Source organism: Mya arenaria, chromosome 3 (genome assembly GCF_026914265.1).
Source record: "Mya arenaria isolate MELC-2E11 chromosome 3, ASM2691426v1".
NCBI classification, from domain to species: Eukaryota; Metazoa; Mollusca; class Bivalvia; order Myida; family Myidae; genus Mya; species Mya arenaria.
In genome coordinates this window covers 75,588,896-75,613,210 of record NC_069124.1, presented here as the reverse complement: position 1 = coordinate 75,613,210, position 24,315 = coordinate 75,588,896, and the positions used below count along the sequence as shown (strand labels likewise).

Sequence of the window (24,315 nt, the reverse complement as noted above, 5' to 3'; positions counted from 1 at the left end):
ACCCAGTATTTCTTAACAAAATTTAAAATGAAGTCTTCTTTACTTAATGCTACCTTTTAAACTCCATTCTTTACAACCGTAGTTTAAAACAGGATATATTAGTTTGTCAAATAAAGAAAATAAAGGCTGATTGATAAACCCGGAAATTTAATGAAGTCTGAATTAAGTTTGTACAAAGCATTCATAGTTCGTCGTGACAAAGTGCAAAACGTTATACTAAATGACCCACCAGTGGTAAAGACTATTCCTAGATAAGTTATTTTATTCACAATTTCAAAATTATGCCTTTGATACAAATATTTTATATTTCGCCTAATGATTCCGCATCTAAAAACAATGATGTAAAATATGTTATTCTAAACACGTCTTGATCAGGTTCGAAATATCAGACGATATGATGGAGATATTATCACATCCATCATGCCATTCACAAGAATACAATTTCATATTAGCAATACGGGATACCGTTAAATATTTCAGGATGCCGCTGTTACAAATCACGGCGAGATTTTGGGAAGACACACCTTGACATTGAAAAAATCGACATAAATACAGTAACAGCAAATTTTTGAACATTTGAAGGGGTATATTTAACAACAAAAAGTCCTTTTTCTGTTACACAGGGGAGTATCACGTGATCACTATAGTACATTGGCCGTACAAGATGGCGAATAATTCGACCGCATCAACACATAAATTCGGCGTTTACGGATGGTAAATATAAAGGTAAGATCTTAAGAATAGGCGCAGAGTATCCGCATTGTAACACAGTTTACTCGCGTGTGATTTGTTTTTCGAAGGTTTGCTTAGTTTAAGCCTGAAACTCGATACAGATTTTATTTCTGTGAGTACATTGTCCGTATCAGTCTGATTTCCGTGTGTTTTAGGGCAAAAAGCAGGAATATGAAACAAAAGTCTACAAAATATTGATTAAATTTGCAAATATTTACTTCGTTGTAAGATTCAAGTGATAGTTCCGTGTTAAACAAAAGTTCAGGACAATTTTCAAAGCGAGTACATTGTCCGTACAAAATATATATGAGTACATTGTCTGGACGATTTTTTAATTAACCTATAAGTGACATTCACATTACTTTTTCTTTATTATGAAATGATTTCTTTAAAACAAATAAGTTTGATAATCAGATTTAAATGTGTTCTTTATTATTTCACGATCTGATCACTATTCATTCACCACAATGGTACGTAAATGTTTCAAATATACATGTCATCGTATACGTATGCCTGTTTAAAAATTAAAAAGGCTTTCATTGTCGGAATTAATTTCTTAAGATAAGTTTATATCAGAAAGACCCCAATACATACCCCATGTAGGATGAGTCACGCGCAACAACGCGCCACTTTTTATTTCATTTATTGTATGGTTTATGAAATATAATTATATTTTGCCATTTCAATAAAGCGCAATCAAATATATATGTTTGCAGGACTTTTAATAAAAATTGAACATAAATAATCGTTAAAAACGCTTTTTTAGGTATTCAAAATTATTACGCTCTATGACGTAAGTAAACAATGTCGCAAGAAAAAATAGCAATTGTGTTTTTCCGATCGGGTCGGTTTTTTCTACACTGAAAACGCCTAAAAGATATTTATATTATAAGTATTTATCATGCGTTTCCGGTAGGGCCAGAAAAATGCGACCCGAGGGCACCTGCATTAGCCGGTAACGAGGCTTGCCGAGTGTCCGAGGGTCTGAATTTTTAATCTGGACCGGAAAAAACATGATTTTATCTTTTTCTTGCATATAAGTAAATTTATCAATTTGTGGAGAAAATGACGTTGAAAACGAACTTTTGTACTATTACACCAAAAGCGCGTGCTGACGTCACAGAGCGCAGTGCTTTTAAATAACTTAATCTAGCCTTTTTTAACGATTATTTATGTCAATTTTAATTAGAAGTCTAGAAAACATATATAATTATTTGATTGTGCTTTATTGGAATGGCGTAATATATCTTTCATAAACCATACAAAAAATGGGAAAAGAAGTTGCGCGGGGGTTTTGCGCGTTACTCATTTTACATGAGGTATGTAAGATGGGGTTTTCCCGCACTGGTCACTTGACCGGAAACACACGTCAGGTATGCAAGAATACGACACATGCAATATCGACACAATATGCGAAAGGAGACAAGAGGGGTTCGCCTAAGTCTGATCATTTTTTTGTTAATCCAACGTATTTTTGGTGTGTTTTTAAATTCATTGCCACCATCTATCATAAACATGCAAATGTGTAATAAACCAATTGAAATTAATTTCAGGAGTCTAGAAAAGAATTGATGTGCCAGCATTGTGGGAAGGTATTTCAAAGCAGATCGGGGCTAAACGAACACGAGCACGTCCATGATGGAAAGGCGCCATACCATTGCTGTGGAAAGCCGTTCTTCAGCAAATCAAAAATGCAGAGACATTGGTTTGCACTTTAAAGAGCATATTAATCTAGATGTAGTAAATTTAACGTTTATTGATGTGGTGCCATGCAATGCCATATATTTGCCATATAATTTTACAGGATCATATTTATGCATATAGTTTATTGTTCACATTGTTATTTGATCCCACTTTACAACACCACTAGAAAAGTGTTGTGCATGAACTGTTAATGTGCAACTATAAATTTACAAAATAGTGATAAATAGTCTGTGATGAATAAAATCAAAATAAATACATATTATAGTTTCTTTTTATTCACCTATTCGTCGGTTAACACAAACTGAATATATCAAAAAGCAATGTACTATTATGCTTGTGGTGAAAAAAGAAGACATCACACGTAAAATATTTGACGGTTTCGAATGGCTTACATACACGTGACAACACAGCGACAACGATAACTTCAATAAAATTGTCAAACTAACATATTATACATTGATTCTAATTCTCACTATTACAGTTCAGGCAATTTAATTTGTATTTTGGTGGCGAAACCTTGTAGAGAGGGGAACGGAATGGTGATTTCAAAGGAGATAGAACTGGTGTCATTCCTTGGAGAATTACTTGTGTATGGCATTTTGCTGAAGAAAACAATTTTGCTGGGGAAAAATGTTTTCCGCTTTTTTGTTTCACGGTTTAAATCATTTTGCATGCCTCGTTTAGTGGTATTTCTTCCAGTTTGATTTTGTTTGGGTCTATGGAGCGAAAGTGTGGACTTCTTCTGTCGCATTCTGAAATAAAATGCAAAGCATTGTACGCCTATGCATCGTTTTACTAAACAAGATCAAACGATAACCCTCGTATGTTGTTTCAAAGTCGAAAACTGAACGTAAATAAAACAATGTAGAAGTATAAATGTTGTTGTTGGACATGCGTATACTTTATCGTGCAATATGTGTACCAAAGTTTGGCTGAATATATAACCGGTTCTTAAGGAGTCGCAGTCAACGAGCAGCCAGACTCTCAACCCACAAACAGACGAACTAATACAAATCATTTTAATAGATGGCATGGATTTACATGTACTATACATTAAATTAGCAACACAAATGAGTATGCCAATCATAGACGGTGGAATTATTCTTAATTAAGCATCTTTTCAATAACTTTACATAATGGATGGAGGTATAATATATTTATAAACTCAAAATACTAAATTTCTAGAGAAAAAATCGAATTTATGGCATGTTTTGTACTGTTTTCTTACTGTATGTATATTATACTATAATTAAAATGCATAGTACATTTAATATCATACAATAAGTGTTCTCCGTTCACTTTGCACATCGAAAGTTGTTTAAAGAGGTAAAGGGGTTTATTATAATAGGGAACATTTCTATTAAAATACACATCGAAGAAATTTAATAATAAAGAGATAAAATAGTGCTTACTTACACGAAATATTAATCCGACTCTCTTCAGAACTCGTCTGGAAAGCGTTTTAAGTAGGCCGGACAGACATGTAGTGCAGCATAATCTACAAAGAAGGGAACAGTATAAAATTATTAATGAGAAATGCTTTAAGCATGAAATCGTTCGGACAATGCACTCATAAATATTTCATAATAAAGAAAAAAGTAATGTAAATGTCACTTATAGGTTAATTAAAAAATCGTCCGGACAATGTACTCATATATATTTTGTACGGACAATGTACTCGCTTTGAAAATTGTCCAGAACTTTTGTTTAACACGGAACTATCACTTGAAACTTACAACGAAGTAAATATTTGCAAATTTAATCAATATTTTGTAGACTTTTGTTTCATATTCCTGCTTTTTGCCCTAAAACACACGGAAATCAGACTGATACGGACAATGTACTCTCAGAAATAAAATCTGTATCGAGTTTCAGGCTTAAACTAAGAAAACCTTCCAAAAACAAATCACACGCGAGTAAACTGTGTTACAATGCGGATACTCTGCGCCTATTCTAAAGACCTTACCTTAACATTTTCCATCCGTAAACGCCGAATTTATGTGTTGATGCGGTCGAATTATTCGCCATCTTGTACGGCCAATGTACTATAGTGATCACGTGATACTCTCCTGTGTGTTATTACAGTGTGTGTTTTCGTATTCACAAATGATTGGAAGGCTGCACTATTTTATCATATGTTTTATTCTCGTTTAATATTCCCTTAGAATATTCATTGAATGAATCGCATTTGGCTTAAATGATAAAACCCCCGAAAAAAACATGTTTTATGTACAGCTAAAAAGCGATATTTTTTCACGTTTTTATTCGAGAAAGAATATGTGGGCACTTGGCTATTTATTAAAGGCTAATATTTAAGAATTATATGATTTTTTGTTTTTATCATTGAAGTCAAATGGATTAAACATGTTAATACAATAAAATATAAAACATATTTCAATCTATTTTGTTGGCGTTAAACGTTCAATAAAAGTTAAATATATACATATATATTGGTATAAACGAAAACAAAAATTCAATTTTAATGTATACAGAGTTTGAGCATAATCAAAGTGTTATCTGGCAAAAGAACGTGAAAAAAGAAATGTGATATCTATGCTTAAAACAAACAAAACATCAATTCAGAATTGAATAGGAACCTTATAAGCGTTATCAATGTTTCGCTTCTCTGATATTTTTTATGATAAAGATTTATGTAAGATTTTCTACTATTTCCAATAAGTGCAAGAAATCCCAAGAAAATCTTTGATTTCTGTGGTCTAGTGTATTTTGCTGAAGCATTAGTAATGGCTTTTCAGATAAATAATGATGTTAATAATAAAAGAGAAATCTTCCTCGCTGCAGATTGCAATTCTCATCAAACGGATATTGTCAGAGCGCGAGTAGATTTCTACTTGACTGGTCGTATCGTTTCGGATGAAAGTGTTGAGCATTTGCTCTGGTGTACGAGGAAATTTACATGACCAAGTGGTAAGTATTAATTGTCTTTTTAATGAATGCAGTGTCTTTACTGAAATGTTTATATGATATACCCTATATTAATGCATGGCAAAATTCACATTATTTAATAAAATAATAAATGTATTTGAATATATATCTACAGTTAAAAACCAAGACCTTCAACCATAGTGAGCACTAGTGGAATATGCTGACGTTACTTCTCTCGTGCTTTATGGTTGCGGCACCAGTTTCCCGAGCAGAACAATTCCGAAGAAATACTTCAAACCCATCTGGTTCAAGGTTGGTTACTCCTGTTAAAGCATCTGCTGCTACTCCTATTACATTTCTACTGCTGGTACCACTATAGTAATGACAATTAACATGACGCTGCTTGAAAGTCAAACTCGCGGTCGATACCCGACTGATTAGGCGGGGCTTATAAATTGCGCGTTGCAATTCGCCATGACTTCCGACAATCTGCACTAAATAAAAGTACAGTAATTGCTCGGTTTTCCATATATTTAACTCAACATATGTTTCTTAAAACTGAGAGATGTCTAAATGTAGACACGTATAGTTAGTCTTAAAACAAGAAATATTATTATGGGTATTAGTGTATAATATTAACGATATCTTGCAATTAATTTTTATTTTGAAATTTGTCTTTGTCTCCTCCTTGTCAAGTTGTGCGAAAAGTTTTAAATTCGAAGCAAATGCTTTTGCTTTTAAGTTCGTTTGGACATCATGTAAGTGAAAAAGACAATTCAGTTGATTTGGGTTAATATTTTTGTTAAATTTAGATACAAAATCTAATATCATATAACTAAAGCTCACAAGATGTTTATACGTATACAATGTAGATAAACAAAATCATCTTCGTAACTGATACAAGTAAATGTCTTTATAATAGCTATGATCATTTCTTACTCATATGTTGCTTGTAAAACAGTTTTGCATTGACTAAAATACGGATATTAAATCATTGAAAAATCATTACGGTAGTTATATCAATAATGAAATGAAATTGTATAAAAAGGTGATTCTTAACGGAGAAAGGAAGAAAAACAGCAACAGCAATTTGATCAAAACAAACGACGTAAATTGTTTACTGTTTACTGTTTAAAATAAATACATGTTATGTTTCCATTGGTTTGAGTTTTACAATAGAGACTGTCTTTCTATTGTAACAACTTTCCGATGTTTTTAGAAATAAATTATTTAAAGCCTAGACATAATTTCTATCTAAATCAGACATTGCATTCAAATAACAAAGTTCAAATATATATTGTATGAAGGCCTCCGGCCCATATTCAGATATGCATACATAAATACATATAAACAACGTGGAGTTGACCAAGCATAGAATTCACAAAATATTAGTTGTTGATATGGCATCATACATGTTAATTAACTATTGATAAACTGTCTTTAATTTTGTCTGCATAATACAAATACAAAGCTAATGTTTGCAAAACTTGTTCATTTTTTGTAGCTATTAATAGAAAGAACTTGTGACGACTTGGGTAATCATAATACCTAGATGGTATATACACTTTTCTTATATCTTTATACAATGGACATTCGATAACAAAATGATATTCATCTTCAACAACATTTTTACAATATAAACAAAATCTATGGTCCCTATCCATTCCGGTATGCCTACCTGTTTCAAAGCAAGGCGATGCGATGAACATCTAAAATTTGCTAAACATTTATGAAATTTATCAACTGTAACACAATTGACATATAATTCTGCTTTTAAACATGATTTTATATGTATGTAAAATTTATTAAGTTTCATATTTTCAGAACAAGCTTGACTCCATAATTGTAGATGTTGATCTTTTAATCTCGTTACATATTCTTTAAGAAAGGCACTTTCATTTACTACATGCTGTGACTCCCAAAACCATTATCCAAAACCATTTCTAATCAGATTCATACGCAATACACTAACCCAATTTTCATGACCTAGACTATCATACAATTTTAACATATTGTAACACAACTTTACATATCTATCATCAGGAAGTTTCAAAACTTTTAACCAATATTTAAGACAAAGTTTCGAAACATATATATGTAAAGGTAAACAACCTAGATCATCTAACACAGCATCATTACACGCTTAAGAAGATACATTTAAATACCTTTTACATGCATATAATTGGACATTTTTATAGCATTCATTGAAGTCATTCCCCAAATTTCAGCACCATATAACATTATAGGTGATAGTTTTGTATCAAACATTTTAAAAAACACTGAAGACTTAACAAAAGGTAATGATGCAATGCCTTTAAAAAGACAATGTAAAGCTTTCTTAGCCTTTAGAGCAGAATTCTCTGCCATCTCATACCATGACAATGTACAGCTAAAATATAAACCCACATAAGTAAACCCTGATACAACAACTATGTTTTCAGAGCAACATCATCTGCAAACGTAAGTAAAAACACTTCAATATCAGAAGGGGACAGCTGAACACCATGCGCACCAGTTTGTTCAATATAACTATACAACTCATTAATAAAGAGTGAGAACAATACTGGACTTAAATTACACCCCTGTCTTAAACTACTTGGGCAGTCAAAACACTCTCCATCCTTGCATCTAATACACCTTTTGACATCTTTATAAATTGATTGAATAGCATCCAATAGCCTTCCTTTAACATTTTGTCTAAATAAGCTTGTATATAATTTTGACATATCCACAGAATCAAATTAAAATCTATAAAAGCAACATATAACTCCTTACCCTTTGTACTTAAATACTTGCTAATAACAGAATATAAAGCAAGAGCATTATCAGTTGTATTATAACCGTATCTAAATCCTGCTTGCGACTCCGAGATGGAGTTATAAACTTGAGTATAATAGGTAAGTCTTGTATTTAAAATGCTTATATATATTTTGCTAAATACATCAACAAGGGCTATACCCCTGTATTTATCAGGATTACTTCCCTTTTTGTGCACTGGTATAACAATAGATAGCATCCAGCTTCTCGGGAACTGACCTGATGTAAATATTTGGTAATAGATACGTAATATATATGGCAATAAATAAAAAAGACCATATTTCAAATGTGCAGACAATAGCTCTCCGGCTGAAGCTTTATTTAACTTTAAGTCATTCACTGCCTTTATTACCTCATCAGATTCAATCCTGGAGTTTAAGATGACATTATTTACACCATCCACTTTATTAAAGAAGTTGTCAATAATAGGGGTTACATTTTCAGTGTCAGTATCAGATTGGAATAAAGTTCTAAAATGCCACAGCCATTCATCGCCACTTACATCAGGATCAGCTCTTTGTCTGCCAGTTAAACGCTTAATTGTACTCCAAATATGTTTAGGATTTGGCATGGAGTTCTCTAAATCTAAACCAATGCGCTTCTGACATAGTTATTTCTTAGATTTACAAACACACCTATATTTAGACCTTGCTACCTTATAATCACACAGATCAGCCATACTTTTTGTTGATCTATACAACCTTAGACTACGTAAAGCGTTTCGTTTAAGTTCTTTACATGCATTGTCAAACCAGTTCAAACCTACTTTACGTTTACTCGGTTTCCTTATTTGCTTAACAAAATCTTTCGATACATTTAAAATACATTTTTGGAAGTCTTCGACTAAAGTACTAGTATCAAAATCCTCTAATTCTTACATATCATCAACAGCTTTGAATTCACCATTAAGTGTAATTATAACAACAATTAATATTTAATTTGATGTTAAATTTGCTGTTATTGCTATGTGCTATGTTTAACCATGTCCCATGCATTTTTTCATCTGATCGTCAAGCATAACTTTTGTATTGATATTTTCTGCTTCTGCATACGTGTCGGAGGGCCCTTACTAAGGGGTCACGGGACACTGTAGGCGTAGCATTATCGCTATTGGCGTGATGTAAATTTCACCATAAGCATTTCTTTACTGTCGCCTATAAGTTGTAAGATAGTCGTTATCATCATTGTAATACCGTTTTTGACGTTTATTCAACGGCGCTATGTATCAATGTTTTGGTTTCACATGTACATTAGACAACTTTTATCCCATTAAAAAAGATATTACTTTCAAATTTATACATCAGTAAGGTACTATCTTGCAAGCTTATTTATTGGAACAAAGTACAAGATCTATAAAACAATAGGCATTGCCCAGCGCTTATAAATATACTATGATAAAAAACAAATACACAAAAAGACAAAAAAGACAGGAAATAAAGAGGTTTCTGCTATAGTGTTCTCAATTTAAATGATATTGATTCTTGCCAATCATAAAACTTCCGCCTGAGTAAAATTGGTTAATTAGTAACCTTGCCAGATATTAAGCTGTCAAACAGTTTGTTTTATATTTGATACTTAAAAAGTTGTTTGAACAACATAAGATGGTTAATAGTGAGCAAAATTAAATAACGACGATTTGCAGGAAAATAGTGTGCATCCTTTATGCATTCAATCATAAAACTAATATGCACCCGTATCGACCAAATTGCCTCATGCATAAAACATGCCTAAAAAAATTAGCGTTGCCATTTAAATAAGTATTCTATATTTAACATGAGACGAAGAGTAAGCGCCCCCCCCCCCCGCCCGTTATTTTGAAGTGACAGTTAATCGTGTTCGTCGAGTAGTACCTACAAACATCCTCCCATCTTACAAAATTGTCCATTTGCATTGTGATATGGCAGACCTCTCATTAGAATTATATTTTTTTGTATATATAGTAAAGCAGTTATGTAAACAATTGCTAAAACATCTTCCTACACTTTGTTTTTTCTTATTGATCAAGTGCTGACGTTCAAGATAATAAAATGCATCTTTCTGCACAGGTTGTATCCAAACAAGAATTACTGCTCAGTCCTTAGAGTTATTGTAAAATAAAGTAGATTGTGGAGAAGAACTAAGTGTCATAACGATGTTTTTTAGACATAGAATGGAAAATATTGAGGCCAACCCAGATTTTGTTTCACTGCAATGTTTTTGGCTGGCAGGCGTATCCCTGAAGTTTTTGTTGCAATATCAATAAATCACTCAACACTACATGTTGGGATAACTCGAAGCTGTCAGCTTTAAGAGGACTGCTATTATGGGGTGGTTGAAGGTTAAAAACTCACAAAGTCAAGTTTCTGTTAACGTACAAACATCATGCACACATTAATGGTCTTATTCTTAAATTACACTAATTTATTTGAAAGGTTGCCAAAGCACCTATGAATAAAATCATTTACCAAAATCGTAAATCTACTGTGATCTTTGTAAACAATCGAAATCATATGAAAACAAAAACAAAATAATAGCGGAGTTCACGCCCTCTTTTAACACTAATATAGGATACCACCCCCGCTTTTAAGACTAATACAGGATACCACAGCCTCATTTAACACTAATACAGAAGACCACAGCCTCATTTAACACTAATACAGAAGACCACAGACTCTTCTTATCCAGATACAGAAGACCACACCCTCTTTAATTCTGATACAGAAGACAACCCCTCTTTAAGCAATCATAAAGAGTACCACACCCTTTTTTACACTAATACAGAAGATCACACCCTCTTTTAACACTAATACAGGAGACCACACCCTCTTTTAACACTAATACAGGAGACCACACCCTCTTTTTACTCGAATACGCAATACCACTCCCTCTTTAAACACGAATACACAAAACCACACCCTCTTTTAACACTAATACAGAAGACCACACCCTCTTTTTACACTAATACAGAATACCACACCCTCTTTTTACACTAAACAGAGTACCACAGCCTCATTTTACACTAATACAGAAGACCACGCCTTCTTTTAACACTAATACAGAAGACCACACCCTCTTTTAACACTAATACAGAATATCACATCCCCTCTTAACACTAATACAGGAGACCACACCCTCATTTATCACTACCACGCCATCACTTAGCACCAGTACAGGAGACCACACTTTTTTGTGGCGGATCCTTATTCTAGTTGTAACCCACTCGACTATTTATCAAGGGGTCGTAGGTTCGATTCCCCGTCGCATCACTAAACAGTCTTCCGGGTGGGACGTTAAATTGGGGTCCCGTGTTACAGTGCTATACACTTGTACACGTTAAAGAACCAGGTCAGCTCTTACCTGGATTACATTCTGTCTGTGCACTGTGCGCCAAAATCCTAAAATGACTAAAAAATTTAACAGAGCAATCGCCGAATTGGAAAGTCCCGAGTGCAAGAATAAATAATCTTACACACCATCATCACCACACCTTCATTTAGCACAAACCACGCAACCATTTAACACCAACACAGGAGACCGGGCCCTCATTCAACACTAATACCAACTCATAAATTTACTAAACTAACAGGAACAAGACAAGACAAAACATCCACGAATAAAACAACATCCGAACAATAATTTATATCATTTACAGATTTTATTATTTTTATTTGACATGTTTATGCCAGAATTCTTTAGAAATATGTGTACACGTAGATACGTTTATACTACTAAGCTCTAGTAACAAATCCAGTTGAAATGTTGCAGACAACAAGTCTTGGATGAGCTGTTTAAGAATTACGACCCAAGAATACCTCCAAACTTCGAAGAAGGTATCCATCAGTTTTTGACAAGGGTAAAACAAACATCTTAAATTTACTTTGATTATTAAGTCTACGGAATATTGCAAATTTTGTTTAGATTTTTAAATGAAATGAGTTAATTAATTTCAAAATCGCATAATTAACCACATGGCCAGGTCCATCAGCCACACAATAAAGTTCAACGCTGTTTAAAGGCACACGTCTGTATATACTCTTACGGAAAAGCACACAACGTCAGGTGCCTTAATGTTGTTTCGTTGCATTGAATTAACAATTCAACATAAATTTACTTTAGACATAATGTACACCAATGGAGCGTGCATTGTCACTTAAGCAAATTGTATTTTAGTACCTTTGCAGAAACAGATCAAAGGTTTGCTAATTGACGCAGCGTTCATCTACAGTTAAATATTTAGCATGCATGTGGTGATTATTTAGTCTGTGTCTCTGCATATTATATTAAACTATACTTGTTTTAACAGGATGGGTATTTTCATTTTAACTATGATATTGTTGAATGATTAAGCAGATCTGAATTATACCTGGTGTTTGTGTTTAAACATAATTCTAAAGTTTGAAAAAAAAATCTATTACAACACAAGTCCTTAAAGATTCTTCCTAAGCATGGAGCTGTCTAATGTCACTGTCATTTGAATTACTTCATTTGGTCTTTAAAGGGGTATCCTTTTTGTGTTTCGTTCTCCTGATTTTGAAAGCAGTGAGCAACTGTTACGCCCTGAAAAGGGGTGTACTTTGCCTCGGCCATGGCGTCTCAAGTGCACACAGCTGGCAAATTAAATGTGCATGAGTGCATACATTGCAGATATACGTACTTTCATGACAAATGGCCAACAGTTCGGGAATACCAAAGTCAACGTCAGTGGTTATTTATTTTCAGATTTTCCAGTCAGTGTATTTGTACAGTTACACATAACAAACATTGATGGCATTAGCGAATCCAATATGGTAATAACACAATTGTTTTATCTGAAATCATTCTAAGTGATTGGTACAATTAATATGGACATCATTTGTTATAATCTAAACCAACTTTAACTAATTTAGTGTCCGTGATGGTATAGTAGTTACGTTATACAAACAAATTGCAAAGCAGTGGATACAGACTAACGTTTGTTACTATATTAGACCATGGCTCTATTGTCAAGTGTGTAATAATCACTTAATTTAATGCTCTAACAAAGTACAATAACCAAGCAACATTAATTTATGATTACACACAAAGTTATAACTCGTATAAACCAGTAGGTATAATGACGAAAGAAACACCGAAAAAATGATTTACCCAAAATATATACACATGTATGACAAATTAAAAGTGCTAGATCAATAGGATAAGTGACCAATATGCTCCTTTAATTCAGGAGTTTTCCATCGGAACATTTCTCCGGCAAACATGGAACGACTCAAGGCTATCTTACAATGCATTACCCAATCTGAAGGCATTAGAACTTGACACGAGGATGATGGAGAAAGTCTGGGTTCCGGATCTCTTCATTGTTAACGAGAAGGAGGCCTCGGTCCATATGGTCACTGTACCCAACAGGCTCATGCACGTATTCCCGAGCGGCAAGGTCCACTACAGTGTCAGGTTACTCAAATAAAATAAATTCAGTAACGATGTCAATATTTATCGATACTCCTTATAACATTCAAAAAGCTACGACTAAGTGACTACATTTTTAAAAAAGGTATTGCTTTCCAGTGAATCCCGGTTCGCCTTCACATTGTTCTTAAAGTGTTATACAAGCTCATGTTATAAAGAGGTTGAATGTAATAAGTTTATAGGCGAAATCAATCGTAAAGAGTCTTAAATGAATCTTGATGAAAACCGAGGGGAATAGAAAAATAAGTGTTATTAATTTGGTGCTTTCTTATTGGCCTAGTTATTTGTCCGAGGTCAGTTGTATTGGCCCGAGCCCGAAGAGCGAAGGCCAACACTGCTGACCGAGGACAAATAAATTGGTCGGTATGAAATCAACAATTTAATAAGTATTTTATTAATTAACTTTTCTGTTTGATACGACATTTTGGTTAAAACATTCTAGTAACTTGCCTTAAGTTAATATTGAAGCTTATCTATCGATTTTTAGTTCATGGCTTCTGCTTTCCTAGACTAGTCTTTGTCATTTGACATGCATCCTTTTAGTGACATTGCACATACTTATGAATAAAGCACTGTACAGTTTAAGGAAGTCTTCATTTCGTAAATCGTTTGCCAAAAGTTCAACTGTTATATCAAACCATACAAAGAAGTTAAAGAATTAAAAAGGCTTGTGATTCCAAAAGGTTTTAAACAAGGCACACAATTCTTAAAACAGTCGATAAAATGGAAAAATGGCCGCCTTTTAAAATAATCCAGCATCTTTCTCATATAAGGGCGAGTTTTGACAGCCAATTATAATTATCCATTTCTCTAATCCAGTATTTGGCTAGTTTATTAGCCAATTAAAATAGCAGAAACTCTATTGGCCGACTTTGGTCGATATTGGGCGAGTTTTGGCATATACTGTCGTCAATTGTCTAGTATAAGTACCACGATTGTCCCCGTATCGCGTCAAAGACGTAATAGTTGATTAATAATATAATGTTTTAATTAGGTTGTTTCATATTGGCCCATTTATTTGTCCGAGGTTAGTATTTCATTCATTAACTATTACTTATGCTACGTCATTTTGAGTAAAACATCCAAATACTATACCTGATTATTGGAGCTAATTTCCTTTTTTCATTCAGAGATTCTGCTTTTCTTTACTAGTCTTTGCTGAATATGACATGAAACACTTAAAGTGACATTGCACAGACTTATAGATAAAGTCGATTGCACTATACAGTCTAAGGAAGCATATCTTTTCGTGATTATTTCGTAAACCGTTTGCCAAAAGTTCAAAAGTTCGTCGTCCATTTTGGTCGGTTTCCAAATAATATTTGTCATACAATCCACCAACAGGTTTAATACAACTGTAATAACAAACCGTACAAAGTAGTTGCGTAATTTTATAGGCTAGTTATTCCAAATAAGCTTCAAAAGAGTCGGTTAAACGGATAACAAAATGGCTGCCTTTTAAATAATTGACAACATTCTTATATTAGTGCGAGATTCGACAGCCAATGAAAATGATCCATTTTTCAATCCCTGAATACTCATATTGGCCGACTTTGGTCGATATTGGGCGAGTTTTGGCATATATTGTCTAGTATATGTACCACGATTGTCCCCGTGTCGCGTTAAATACGTAATAATTGATTAATACTTAAGCAGAAAATGGAAATATGTTGGCTTGTGTTAAGACTCTACATAACTTCACCTAATACGAGTAGTCAAAACGTCCTCCTCAAATTATTATGGTTCATTTAGTAAACTACACACCAGCTATAACATTGCGAGATGAAAGCAATGTTTATATATCCTAGTGCATATAGATTTATCACTTGCTGTTGTAAAACAAGCTAATTTGATTAACATTTCATCAATATACATTACCTATACTTATGTAATTACAGGCACTTATCTGTTACAGTCAGGGCCCCCTCAAAATAGTTTTGGATTCGATTTTTATTGCCTGTAAACATTATTGTAAATAAGTACAATTACGCTTGTCACGCTTAGGCATTTCAACGCTTTTAGCGCTTGCATTTATTTTTAACAATCATCGTCTTAAAATAACGGGACATTTTGCTTGTTTTTCAGAATTACAGCTACTTTGAAATGCAGCATGAATTTAAGGAAATACCCGTTAGACCACCAGTTTTGTTACATTATGATGGAAAGCTGTAATTGTTTTAATACTTCTTTTATATACGTATATTTGTCTTAAGTATAATCATATAGATATATATGTACTGACCTATGACGATAAAACATTCTATAAAAGGAAGATTTCATATAAAAATCGTTCACTGTTTAAACACTCTTCTGGGATCAGGAAATTGCTCAAAAACTGTGCCCCCACTTTGTAAATATTGTAATTTTATTAGTATTTCATACGTAGTCAGGACTAATTGTTTTCGTTCTAATTTATTGATCAATTAGTGGAATTTGATATCCTATGTTAAATTAGGTAATATGATAAGCGCAGCGCAATCGCGTCTCACTAGACGACGCGGATTCGATACCCGTACTGGCTGAATGAATGATTGATTCATGTTCTCTAAGCCTGACGAGTGGGTTTCCTCCGGGTACTCTGGTTGCCCTCACAACAAAAAAACGCACTCTCACGTAACATCGTGCTAACAGATGAAATTAATATATTGTTTGTTATATTTTTTTACAATCGTTGTTGAATGAAAATAATTAAACTAACAACGTCGCGTTGAAACATACAGAGTATATAAGCTCGATCTTTTAATGTTTTATCCTGTGGTGTTCTTGTTTTGTGGCGTGTGTTTATCCGCACAGACGGGTACAGCACAGACAACCTTGTGTTTGAGTGGAACCCCATTCCGCTGGAGATAGACAGGAGCCTTTCCCTGGCACAGTTCGATCTCGGGGAAATAGAAACTCGCAGGTGTGACAAGTCCTATATTGGCGATACGGATGGCAACATAGGTAACGTCAAACAAATCTTTTCTTATCTTGATAGAAACCATTAACACCCAACAGTCCCAAAAAAACTTTCCGAGAATAGTTTGCATACCCATGAAAACGAAGGAAAAACATCCTACGGATGTGTAGAATACCAACGAGTATGACGTCCATCGTTTGCAAAAGTGGTATGCTGGTTAATGTCTGTCCCTCAGTAGATAATATGCTTATTTTGTATTCATGTTTCTCTGATCATTAGTTTTATCTACCACCACCCCTAAAATACACAAATCGATTTAAAAAACGATATTAAGCACGTTGTCAATGCCGGCGGTATCAGTGCAATGTGTTTCTTTTGCGGGTTTGTGAGTTACCTAGTTTATTGTATAGTGTCTTTGATGCTTCCTTTTATATTTAATCGTTCATTAGAATTTCCAAAATTATTTGATAAATTATTCCTTATATCTAAATGAACACTACCTTGTTCTGTGTTCTGCAAATTTTATCATGTGTCATGTATCGGTACAGTCCATACTAAAACGTCATAAGGGTAGATAACTGTAAATTATTATGGCGATAGACGAGATAGGTTGCTACACCTCTTGCTGTTTACTTTTCAGTGAACTACACGTGTATACTGATGCAGTTCGAATTGATCCGGAACTTTGGCTATTACATAACGCAGATTTACATCCCCTCAATCCTCATTGTGATTCTGTCGTGGGTCTCCTTCTGGCTGGACATTGACGCCGTACCGGCCCGCATCTCTCTCGGCCTTCTTACCGTACTCACCATGACAACGCAAAGCGCAGGGGCTCGCTCCTCCCTCCCTAAGGTGTCCTATATCAAAGGTAAGAATGTGTGCTGATCCATTTTCTTAAATCCTTACATGTGTACAATCATTTCTCAAGACAATATTGGGTAAACTATTTCTTATTATAAATTGTTGTACAATATGAACATGCATACAACGATAACGTGAACTATGAACTTGACACTAAAGGAATTAGGACGTTATCAAAGAAACAGTAATTCTAATAGAAAAACAATGTGGATGGACCAACAAACATGATATGAGTATGAACTACGAGTAAATTAAGCGTCACTATACAGAAAATAAAAACTTCTTACCACCATATAAATACTTTGTTAATGCTTTGTTAATGTTGTATGCATTTATTTCCTAAATTTCGTGACTTACCCTTATTTCGAAAAATGCAGCTACATTTCTAAATGACTTATAATATTGTATTGATTTTTGTTTCAGGGATAGATGTTTGGATGGCCGTTTGTATGGTATTTGTCTTTATCGCTCTGATTGAGTTTGCGTTTGTGAATGTGAACACAAGAGTAGGCAAGAGAAGAGACACCAAGACAAAGAAAGAGACAACCAGTCTGGTAAAGAAGGATGGCGAACTGAAAAATGATGTAAGCTATTAAACATTATTGCATAACAATTACAGTTGGCATGACTTTTCCGTTGTTGATGGCCGTAAGCTGATCTGAAGTCTTTATCTCACGACCAGTTCCATCTTACTTGCAAATTGTCAAAATCTAAAACCATTGTTTATTTAGCTGTTTTGTAACAATGTTTGAGCATACTTCAGTAACATGAATACAAAATTGCCTCGTATGTTTTTAAACACCCACGAAAATCCTATTGGTGTACATGCAAATTCGCCTAATGAATGGAGTAGAGTTAGAACACAATATTATTACAAAAGTATATACGTTGAACAAGTAAAATACTGCTACTATATCATTATATCCGATGTGCATTTCAGACTCCAAATGATGGTCGATTAAATCGTTGGAATGTGTTTGTCTCCAGTCGGAATAATGCTCGTATAATGGACCGTTTTTCGAGAGTTGCATTTCCTGTTGCATTTATTGTTTTCAACATCGTTTATTGGAGCGTTTACACATTCTGGCAACCAAGCAAATCTGACGTAGCTTAACAACTACAACAACACGAATTTGTCATCTGGTCAAGATCGAAGATGAATGATTATAACTGAAAACAATGACGAAGGTGGTGCAAAGATAAATCAAAGACCGCCATTAAACCGGACGTGCGTTAAACAGCCTTTTGCAAGACAATATACGTTGTGCTTAGCTTTTCTATTTTCTTACATATATATAAAGAAAGGGTGATAACCTCAAGAAGATACATACATTGTAAATACTTGCCTATAGCTATTGTTTAAATGTTTTCTCGCATGGTATGACGAAAAGAATAGTATTGTGTGAACAAAGCTTTATTGGTATTGCTAGGATATATGCTGAACAGATGTTCATAAAACCGCGTGTACTTGCTCTGAGCAGAGAAACGTCCAACGTCTGGACGGAACAGAAACATTGGACCGAACAGTAGTTAAGATAACAATAATTTCCAATTACACCAATCCGACGCATTACGTTAAATTCTGGGTTTTGATTACACAACTCACGTTGTTTCTCTTAAGTTGGTAGCTACGTTTTTTTAAACATAGCGGTGAACAAAAAAAGACCTTTGTCTGATGTCAAAAAATGATTAAATTCGTAACTCACGTTTTGAAAGGTATCACGCTTTTACTTTCATTACTTTTGTTCGGAAAAACATTTCCTCATGACAAACCGAAATTGAATGGATGTAATACTTATTTATCGTCGTTATGGGTCTTTTCTTTATATTATATCCCTCATGTCCTTCCAAAGATATATATAAACAGCATAAATGAATATATTGAATTTTTATATTTGTATATTTGTCGACGCTCATAAACCTTGTCACGAAGCCTTTCATTGATGATTGTTGTAAATCTATATGTAACATTATTAGTTGAACATCCATTTTAACAGTCAGTCATGCAGTATATTGTTCCATTTCTATCTAGCATCAAGTTATGACTCATCGCTGGGTGAAAATTTGTAACAATACAATGAAAAGCGTAGCGGTACATAGTCGCTCCATTTATTAAAATTACATATCATTAAAGGTAACATCCATGACCGAATTAGTAATCTTCAATTACGGAAGATCCGTTATCTGGGTAAAATGGATGTTTACAACGATTATAATGCTATACATATAGATAAACAAAGATATAGCAATTATATATAATGGCTGTTGTGTTCATTTACTATAGAAACCCTAAGAGAGTACATGTAATAGCCAGGTATATTACCTAAATCGTCATACAGAACATTGACACTGTCATGAACAACAACATCACATTTATTACCGACCCTGCTTTTTTGTTCACCATCCGTGTTCAATTAGGACAAAGTGTTTACAGACACAAATGTTTGTTTTCAATTATCTATTTTCTGAATGCTACTGTAAAACGCAATGTCCTTGGATCAAACTCAAGACGATGAAAATGTTAACTCCAGCGCATACTTCGTGAGAGAGAGAGAGGATGCCTGTAAAGATTATTATTCAACGACAGATAAAAAAACACCAGGCTGTAAATTTCGAATGAATGCCCGCATATCCTTCAAGGGTGATTCTAACCAGTATCTAGGTTGTTGAAGAGAAGATGATTTTAAAATCGAAATAAACAGCATATAAACAAGCGGTCCATGTACGATGGACTACCTCCCATTGGTTTTAAACGTGTCGAAAGGAAAATAGATAAACCGTCTACTCGATCATTATACGGAAGGGTATAAATTTGGTAAATGTATGCTGCAATTAACTGTTGTCTGCCTATTTGTTATGGACTTACCAATGAAAGTAAGAAATTTGTTACGGTAGCACTCAAAATATATATTATTTAAGCGATTAAGCTCCTTCAATTTATTTTACACGGAGGGCGGGTTTTCGGACCTCCACAATTCGCATCTACTCCAACTGTACCGTAATAATGTTTGTATTCAGAATTTGGATGAACAGGTTTGCTAAATTTTATTTTGCCCGTGTTACAAACAAGCGCAAGTGCTCATGCTTTCATCGTTTTAATCATTTGTTAAAATATAATCAACAACACAAGCTTTTATCATTTTAACTATTTGCGAAAACACAATCGACAACACACGCGCCATCATTCTTATCGTTTTTGTAAAAACTCAATCAACAACAGCGGCTTATTGATACTAAAGTTCTTCTTCCAAAATATACAGTCAGTGCATAACTTGGTTTCTAGCATTTGCCCAGCGCAATATGCAATATTTATCCAAAGTGTGAATAAGCCTTGTAAAAATCATATCATTTTGTTTTCATATGATTGAAATATTTTCACATATACTGACCAGCTGTTGGTCCAAGTGTATCATCTTTATAGTCTTGTACATACTTTTCTGATAGTTCAAAACCAAAATTTGGATCAAAGTTGTCAATATGAACCAATTGAAATGGGTCCTCTTTCCAAATATCTCGCAACCGTATTCTCCAGTTAGCAAGCATTTGTTTCCTGTCATCGCAAGCGATGTCACCGGGGGCGTAGAATATTTGAGGGACTAACACTTGTAAACCGGTCACGCGAAGAGAATTCTGAAATGTTGCAAATACATAATTAGATTCACATACTTGAGTGTTATGGTTAACACAACATTTCCAACAAATGCATAAAATTTTGAAAACTGACCGAATTCTTTTGTAACCGGATTGGTGTCACTGATCGTTGAAATTGTAAGCGCTATAAAGTGTATAACGTCTGTGTTCAACGCTGTGAATCATGGACTTAGTGATAATGATATAACTATAATACCTATCGCATACTCATTTATAGATGCACTATTACTCCCAAATAAGATTTAACAAAGGTAATACAATTGTTTTACAAATATATCAAAAAGGATGAACTCATGTCTAAAACAATGATCTTCATGAAGGATACCGAATTTAATTTACAAAGAAATGTGCAGAAAACACGGTATTGCTACCTTATGAGACCATAGTAGATCGCAATAAATCTTAGCATTCACAAATCATTAAATATTTTTAAGTTTTCAGCTATTAAAAACACGGTTATAATATTGTTAATAGTAATTAATATTTTCCATAAAAAGATTATTTAAACAGTAGTTGAGGGTATATCACTTAAAATTTATGTTTGTTTTAAATGTGTATGTATTGATTTTGTGAATAGGGGTGTCACTTTAAAACGTAATTAAATTTTGAATTGAATGACCACTCGTGTAATTCCTCCCGTTCACGACATGGTATCCACGAACCCTTTACTTTAATATAAGATATTGAACATGTAAAGTTATTACGTGAATTGGCCAGAGAAGTACGTCCATATCTCCAAAAACACCAGTGTTTGAAAAGTATGACGCAGAACCACCAGTTGTGAACGACAGGATAAGTTTCTTGTTTACGAACAGTCCATGGTCGAACCATTTCATTTTGGCTGCGTCATAACACACCCGGTCCGGAAAGCACTTTTCTAGCCATCCTTAAACGGGAAAGCAAAATATTTCATAAGTTAGAATTAGAAACAACTTAAATATGGTATATTTTAAAAAGTATGAAAAATATCAAATATTCTAAAAGGTAGACGAACAATGTATCACTAAAAGACCAAACTACATATCCAAGTAATCCATGCTTTTGTAGACAAAGTACAAAAACAACATACCGTTCCGTACAGGTTCGCCAGTCCTACTTGTTAGCTTTTAGCAATATCGTATAAGCGCTTAATTGATTCAATGATTGAATTTAATTATGGAAGATCGTATTACGATCGCACTGTATGGAGTATACGTGTTTGACTTCGTTATATTATTGCCCGGTTTGGTCGAATGCTCTACACATGTCTTAACGTATGAGAATTTAGTTTCTTTACTCAGAATCAGGTTTAGACGTTATTATCAGAGGCTGTTATAACAATAATACTGAACTACTTCAATACAAATGGAATCGGGCTCACATCAGAAAAACACACAGTTTCCGTTCAACAGTAGGGTTTTCACTTACATTTATGTTATTAACCCACCTTTCAATATTGCTGGTAATCCCAGCCAGTACATCGGAAACTGAAGAATGATCAAATCTGCTTGCAATATTTTCTTTATTTCCATATCTAAATCGTCTGCAAGTTTCCCAGTTTCTGCTGCGTGACTTAGTTCTTTTTGGAAATTGAAATGTTCGGGGTCCTTCAAGTCTTAAAAAGACGGAATAGTATTTCAACAAAAACAATCAACACAGCTAACAACAATTAGTGAAAAGAGTTTCAAAAAAGTATTTTTTAAACTAAAACTGTTTATAGCTTATGTTGCGTAGAGTTAAAGATCGATAACTTTAACATAAGGCAAACGTAGCAAAACAATTAACGATTGTCTAATGTGCATGTACAAATACTATCCAATTTATGTCTTATTACCATTGTTTCTAGACCTTATTGCATACTTCCATACTTTAAAATATGTTTCTTGAAGCCATCGGGTCAAACTTCATGGCGTACAGATCAGAGACATACACGTCATGTCCATCTTCCTCCAGCGTAGACACTGCAACGTCTCTCAGAGCGCCGTTAAATGACTTCGGTTCTTGGTGCGCGTACACTATCAACACGTTTTTCTTTTCCATTTGTAGTTCTGACGTGTTGCACTTTTTAAAACTAATATGTTCTCCTTATTCAGCAACAAACTCCGTAAAGTTGCAACTTCTTTTTTACAGGTGCTGCCTAATTTTTATGTAGTACCCGACTGAAGACGTATGAAAACGCTGAAATAAATCAGATTCAGCTGCAAACATTTAAAGATTATGTTGTTTTTACGAGTACGTTTTCCTAAATAGCAAAACAAATATACGTTCAAAAAATTTCACATTTTAATCCATATCCAAATTCATTTTTTTTTAAAGACAGCAGTTGCTTTTATTAGAATTTCGCAAAAACAACAACAACAGATAAGACATTTCGACTTTGATATACATATGTAAATACACATCCAGTTGTTCCTGTAGAACACGCATATTTGCGGTCACGTTACCTCCATTTTATGGTATGTTTTGAGCTTTACTTCCGATAGTGTTATTTTTTATATGTTGGTGAGTTTTTAGATGTGTTATCGTTCATTTCAGTTTCCTTCTAAGATGCGTCAATCTAAAGCCAGATTACTAGATAGAGCCTTCAATGTTGATTAGGAAAAATGGATGTCAGTGTACAGGTCCCAATATCTATCTTGAGGGACAGGACACTTGGAGTCTTACTGGGACATAATTTGAACAAGCTAGGTGAAGTGCCACTACATATCAGTTATCAAATGGCTTTGCCTTGCAGTTTCAGAGAAGAAGACTTTCAAAGTTTTACTTTCGAAGTATATTAGAAAGCCTTCGACTCCCGGGGCGGGTTGAGATCCGACCACTGGGACATAATTTGACGATACTTGGTAAAAGGTCACTAGATGAAGCTTCATACAAAATAAAATGGTCTGGGATTTCCAAATTTCCAATTTCAGAAAAGAAGATTTTCAAAAATATTACTTTGTAAATAAAAAAAAACAAAACTAAACATCACGGAGCGGGGCTTCTTTTAACCTTTCGTCATAATCAAAATTATCTAAGTAAAGGACTACTCCATAAGATGCATGCACAATATCAAGGCACTGTGCCTATTGGTTTCAAATATTTTACTATATAAGTATATAGACAATCTGAGATCCCCGCGGCCGCAACAGTTTTGACCAAAGGGCAAAATTTGAAGATCTAGGAAATGCGGTATATCTTACCAGTTAGTTAATTGTTCATTTATCTGTTACGCATTAAACACTTTAGAGATTAATTTTTAAATTCAAGCCGCGATTTAAATATATATATATATATATATATATATTTAAACAAAACATATTTTGGCATTGTTGTTTTTCAAAGCCATCATACTATGCGAACATGCAAAAGGTATCCGC

General features: G+C 34.0%; 2 protein-coding genes across 4 annotated transcripts; one reads left to right on the top strand and one right to left on the bottom strand.

The window, feature by feature from the left end:
* Nucleotides 1-5,255: 5,255 nt before the first annotated feature.
* Nucleotides 5,256-19,264, top strand: LOC128227841 (glycine receptor subunit alpha-2-like). Of its 3 annotated transcripts, XM_052938722.1 has the most exons (10): nt 5,256-5,364; nt 5,498-5,634; nt 11,884-11,948; nt 12,838-12,905; nt 13,322-13,548; nt 15,649-15,731; nt 16,357-16,506; nt 17,103-17,333; nt 17,750-17,910; nt 18,267-19,264. In XM_052938722.1, exons 2-10 carry the CDS (start codon nt 5,540-5,542, stop codon nt 18,438-18,440), a joined length of 1,254 nt encoding a protein of 417 aa, XP_052794682.1. In that variant the 5' UTR covers nt 5,256-5,364; nt 5,498-5,539; the 3' UTR covers nt 18,441-19,264. The 3 variants fall into 3 exon arrangements, with proteins under 3 accessions (XP_052794682.1, XP_052794683.1, XP_052794684.1); XM_052938723.1 differs by lacking the exons at nt 5,256-5,364; nt 11,884-11,948 and having other exon boundaries at nt 5,507-5,634; XM_052938724.1 differs by lacking the exons at nt 5,256-5,364; nt 5,498-5,634 and having other exon boundaries at nt 11,884-11,971.
* A 1,168-nt stretch (nt 19,265-20,432) lies between these two features.
* Nucleotides 20,433-23,130, bottom strand: LOC128226272 (ribosyldihydronicotinamide dehydrogenase [quinone]-like). Its single transcript, XM_052936154.1, has 4 exons — nt 22,831-23,130; nt 22,404-22,571; nt 21,682-21,863; nt 20,433-20,956 (listed from the first exon to the last, which is right to left on the bottom strand). The coding sequence occupies exons 1-4, from the start codon at nt 22,994-22,996 to the stop codon at nt 20,702-20,704; spliced, it is 771 nt and encodes a 256-aa protein (XP_052792114.1). The 5' UTR covers nt 22,997-23,130; the 3' UTR covers nt 20,433-20,701.
* Nucleotides 23,131-24,315: the final 1,185 nt, after the last annotated feature.

Bases quoted from the DNA above. Each gene is read 5' to 3' on its own strand.
- LOC128226272 (XM_052936154.1), bottom strand. From the start codon at position 22,996: ATGGAAAAGAAAAACGTGTTGATAGTGTACGCGCACCAAGAACCGAAG. The intron at 22,572-22,830 runs TTTAAAGTATGG...CGTCTTTTTAAG, and splicing joins GATGGCTTCAAGAAACATAT to ACTTGAAGGACCCCGAACAT. The intron at 20,957-21,681 runs GTAATAACTTTA...GCAACATTTCAG, and splicing joins TACTTCTCTGGCCAATTCAC to AATTCTCTTCGCGTGACCGG.
- LOC128227841 (XM_052938722.1), top strand. From the start codon at position 5,540: ATGCTGACGTTACTTCTCTCGTGCTTTATGGTTGCGGCACCAGTTTCC. The intron at 12,906-13,321 runs GTAATAACACAA...CCTTTAATTCAG, and splicing joins GCATTAGCGAATCCAATATG to GAGTTTTCCATCGGAACATT. The intron at 15,732-16,356 runs GTAATTGTTTTA...TTATCCGCACAG, and splicing joins TTACATTATGATGGAAAGCT to ACGGGTACAGCACAGACAAC.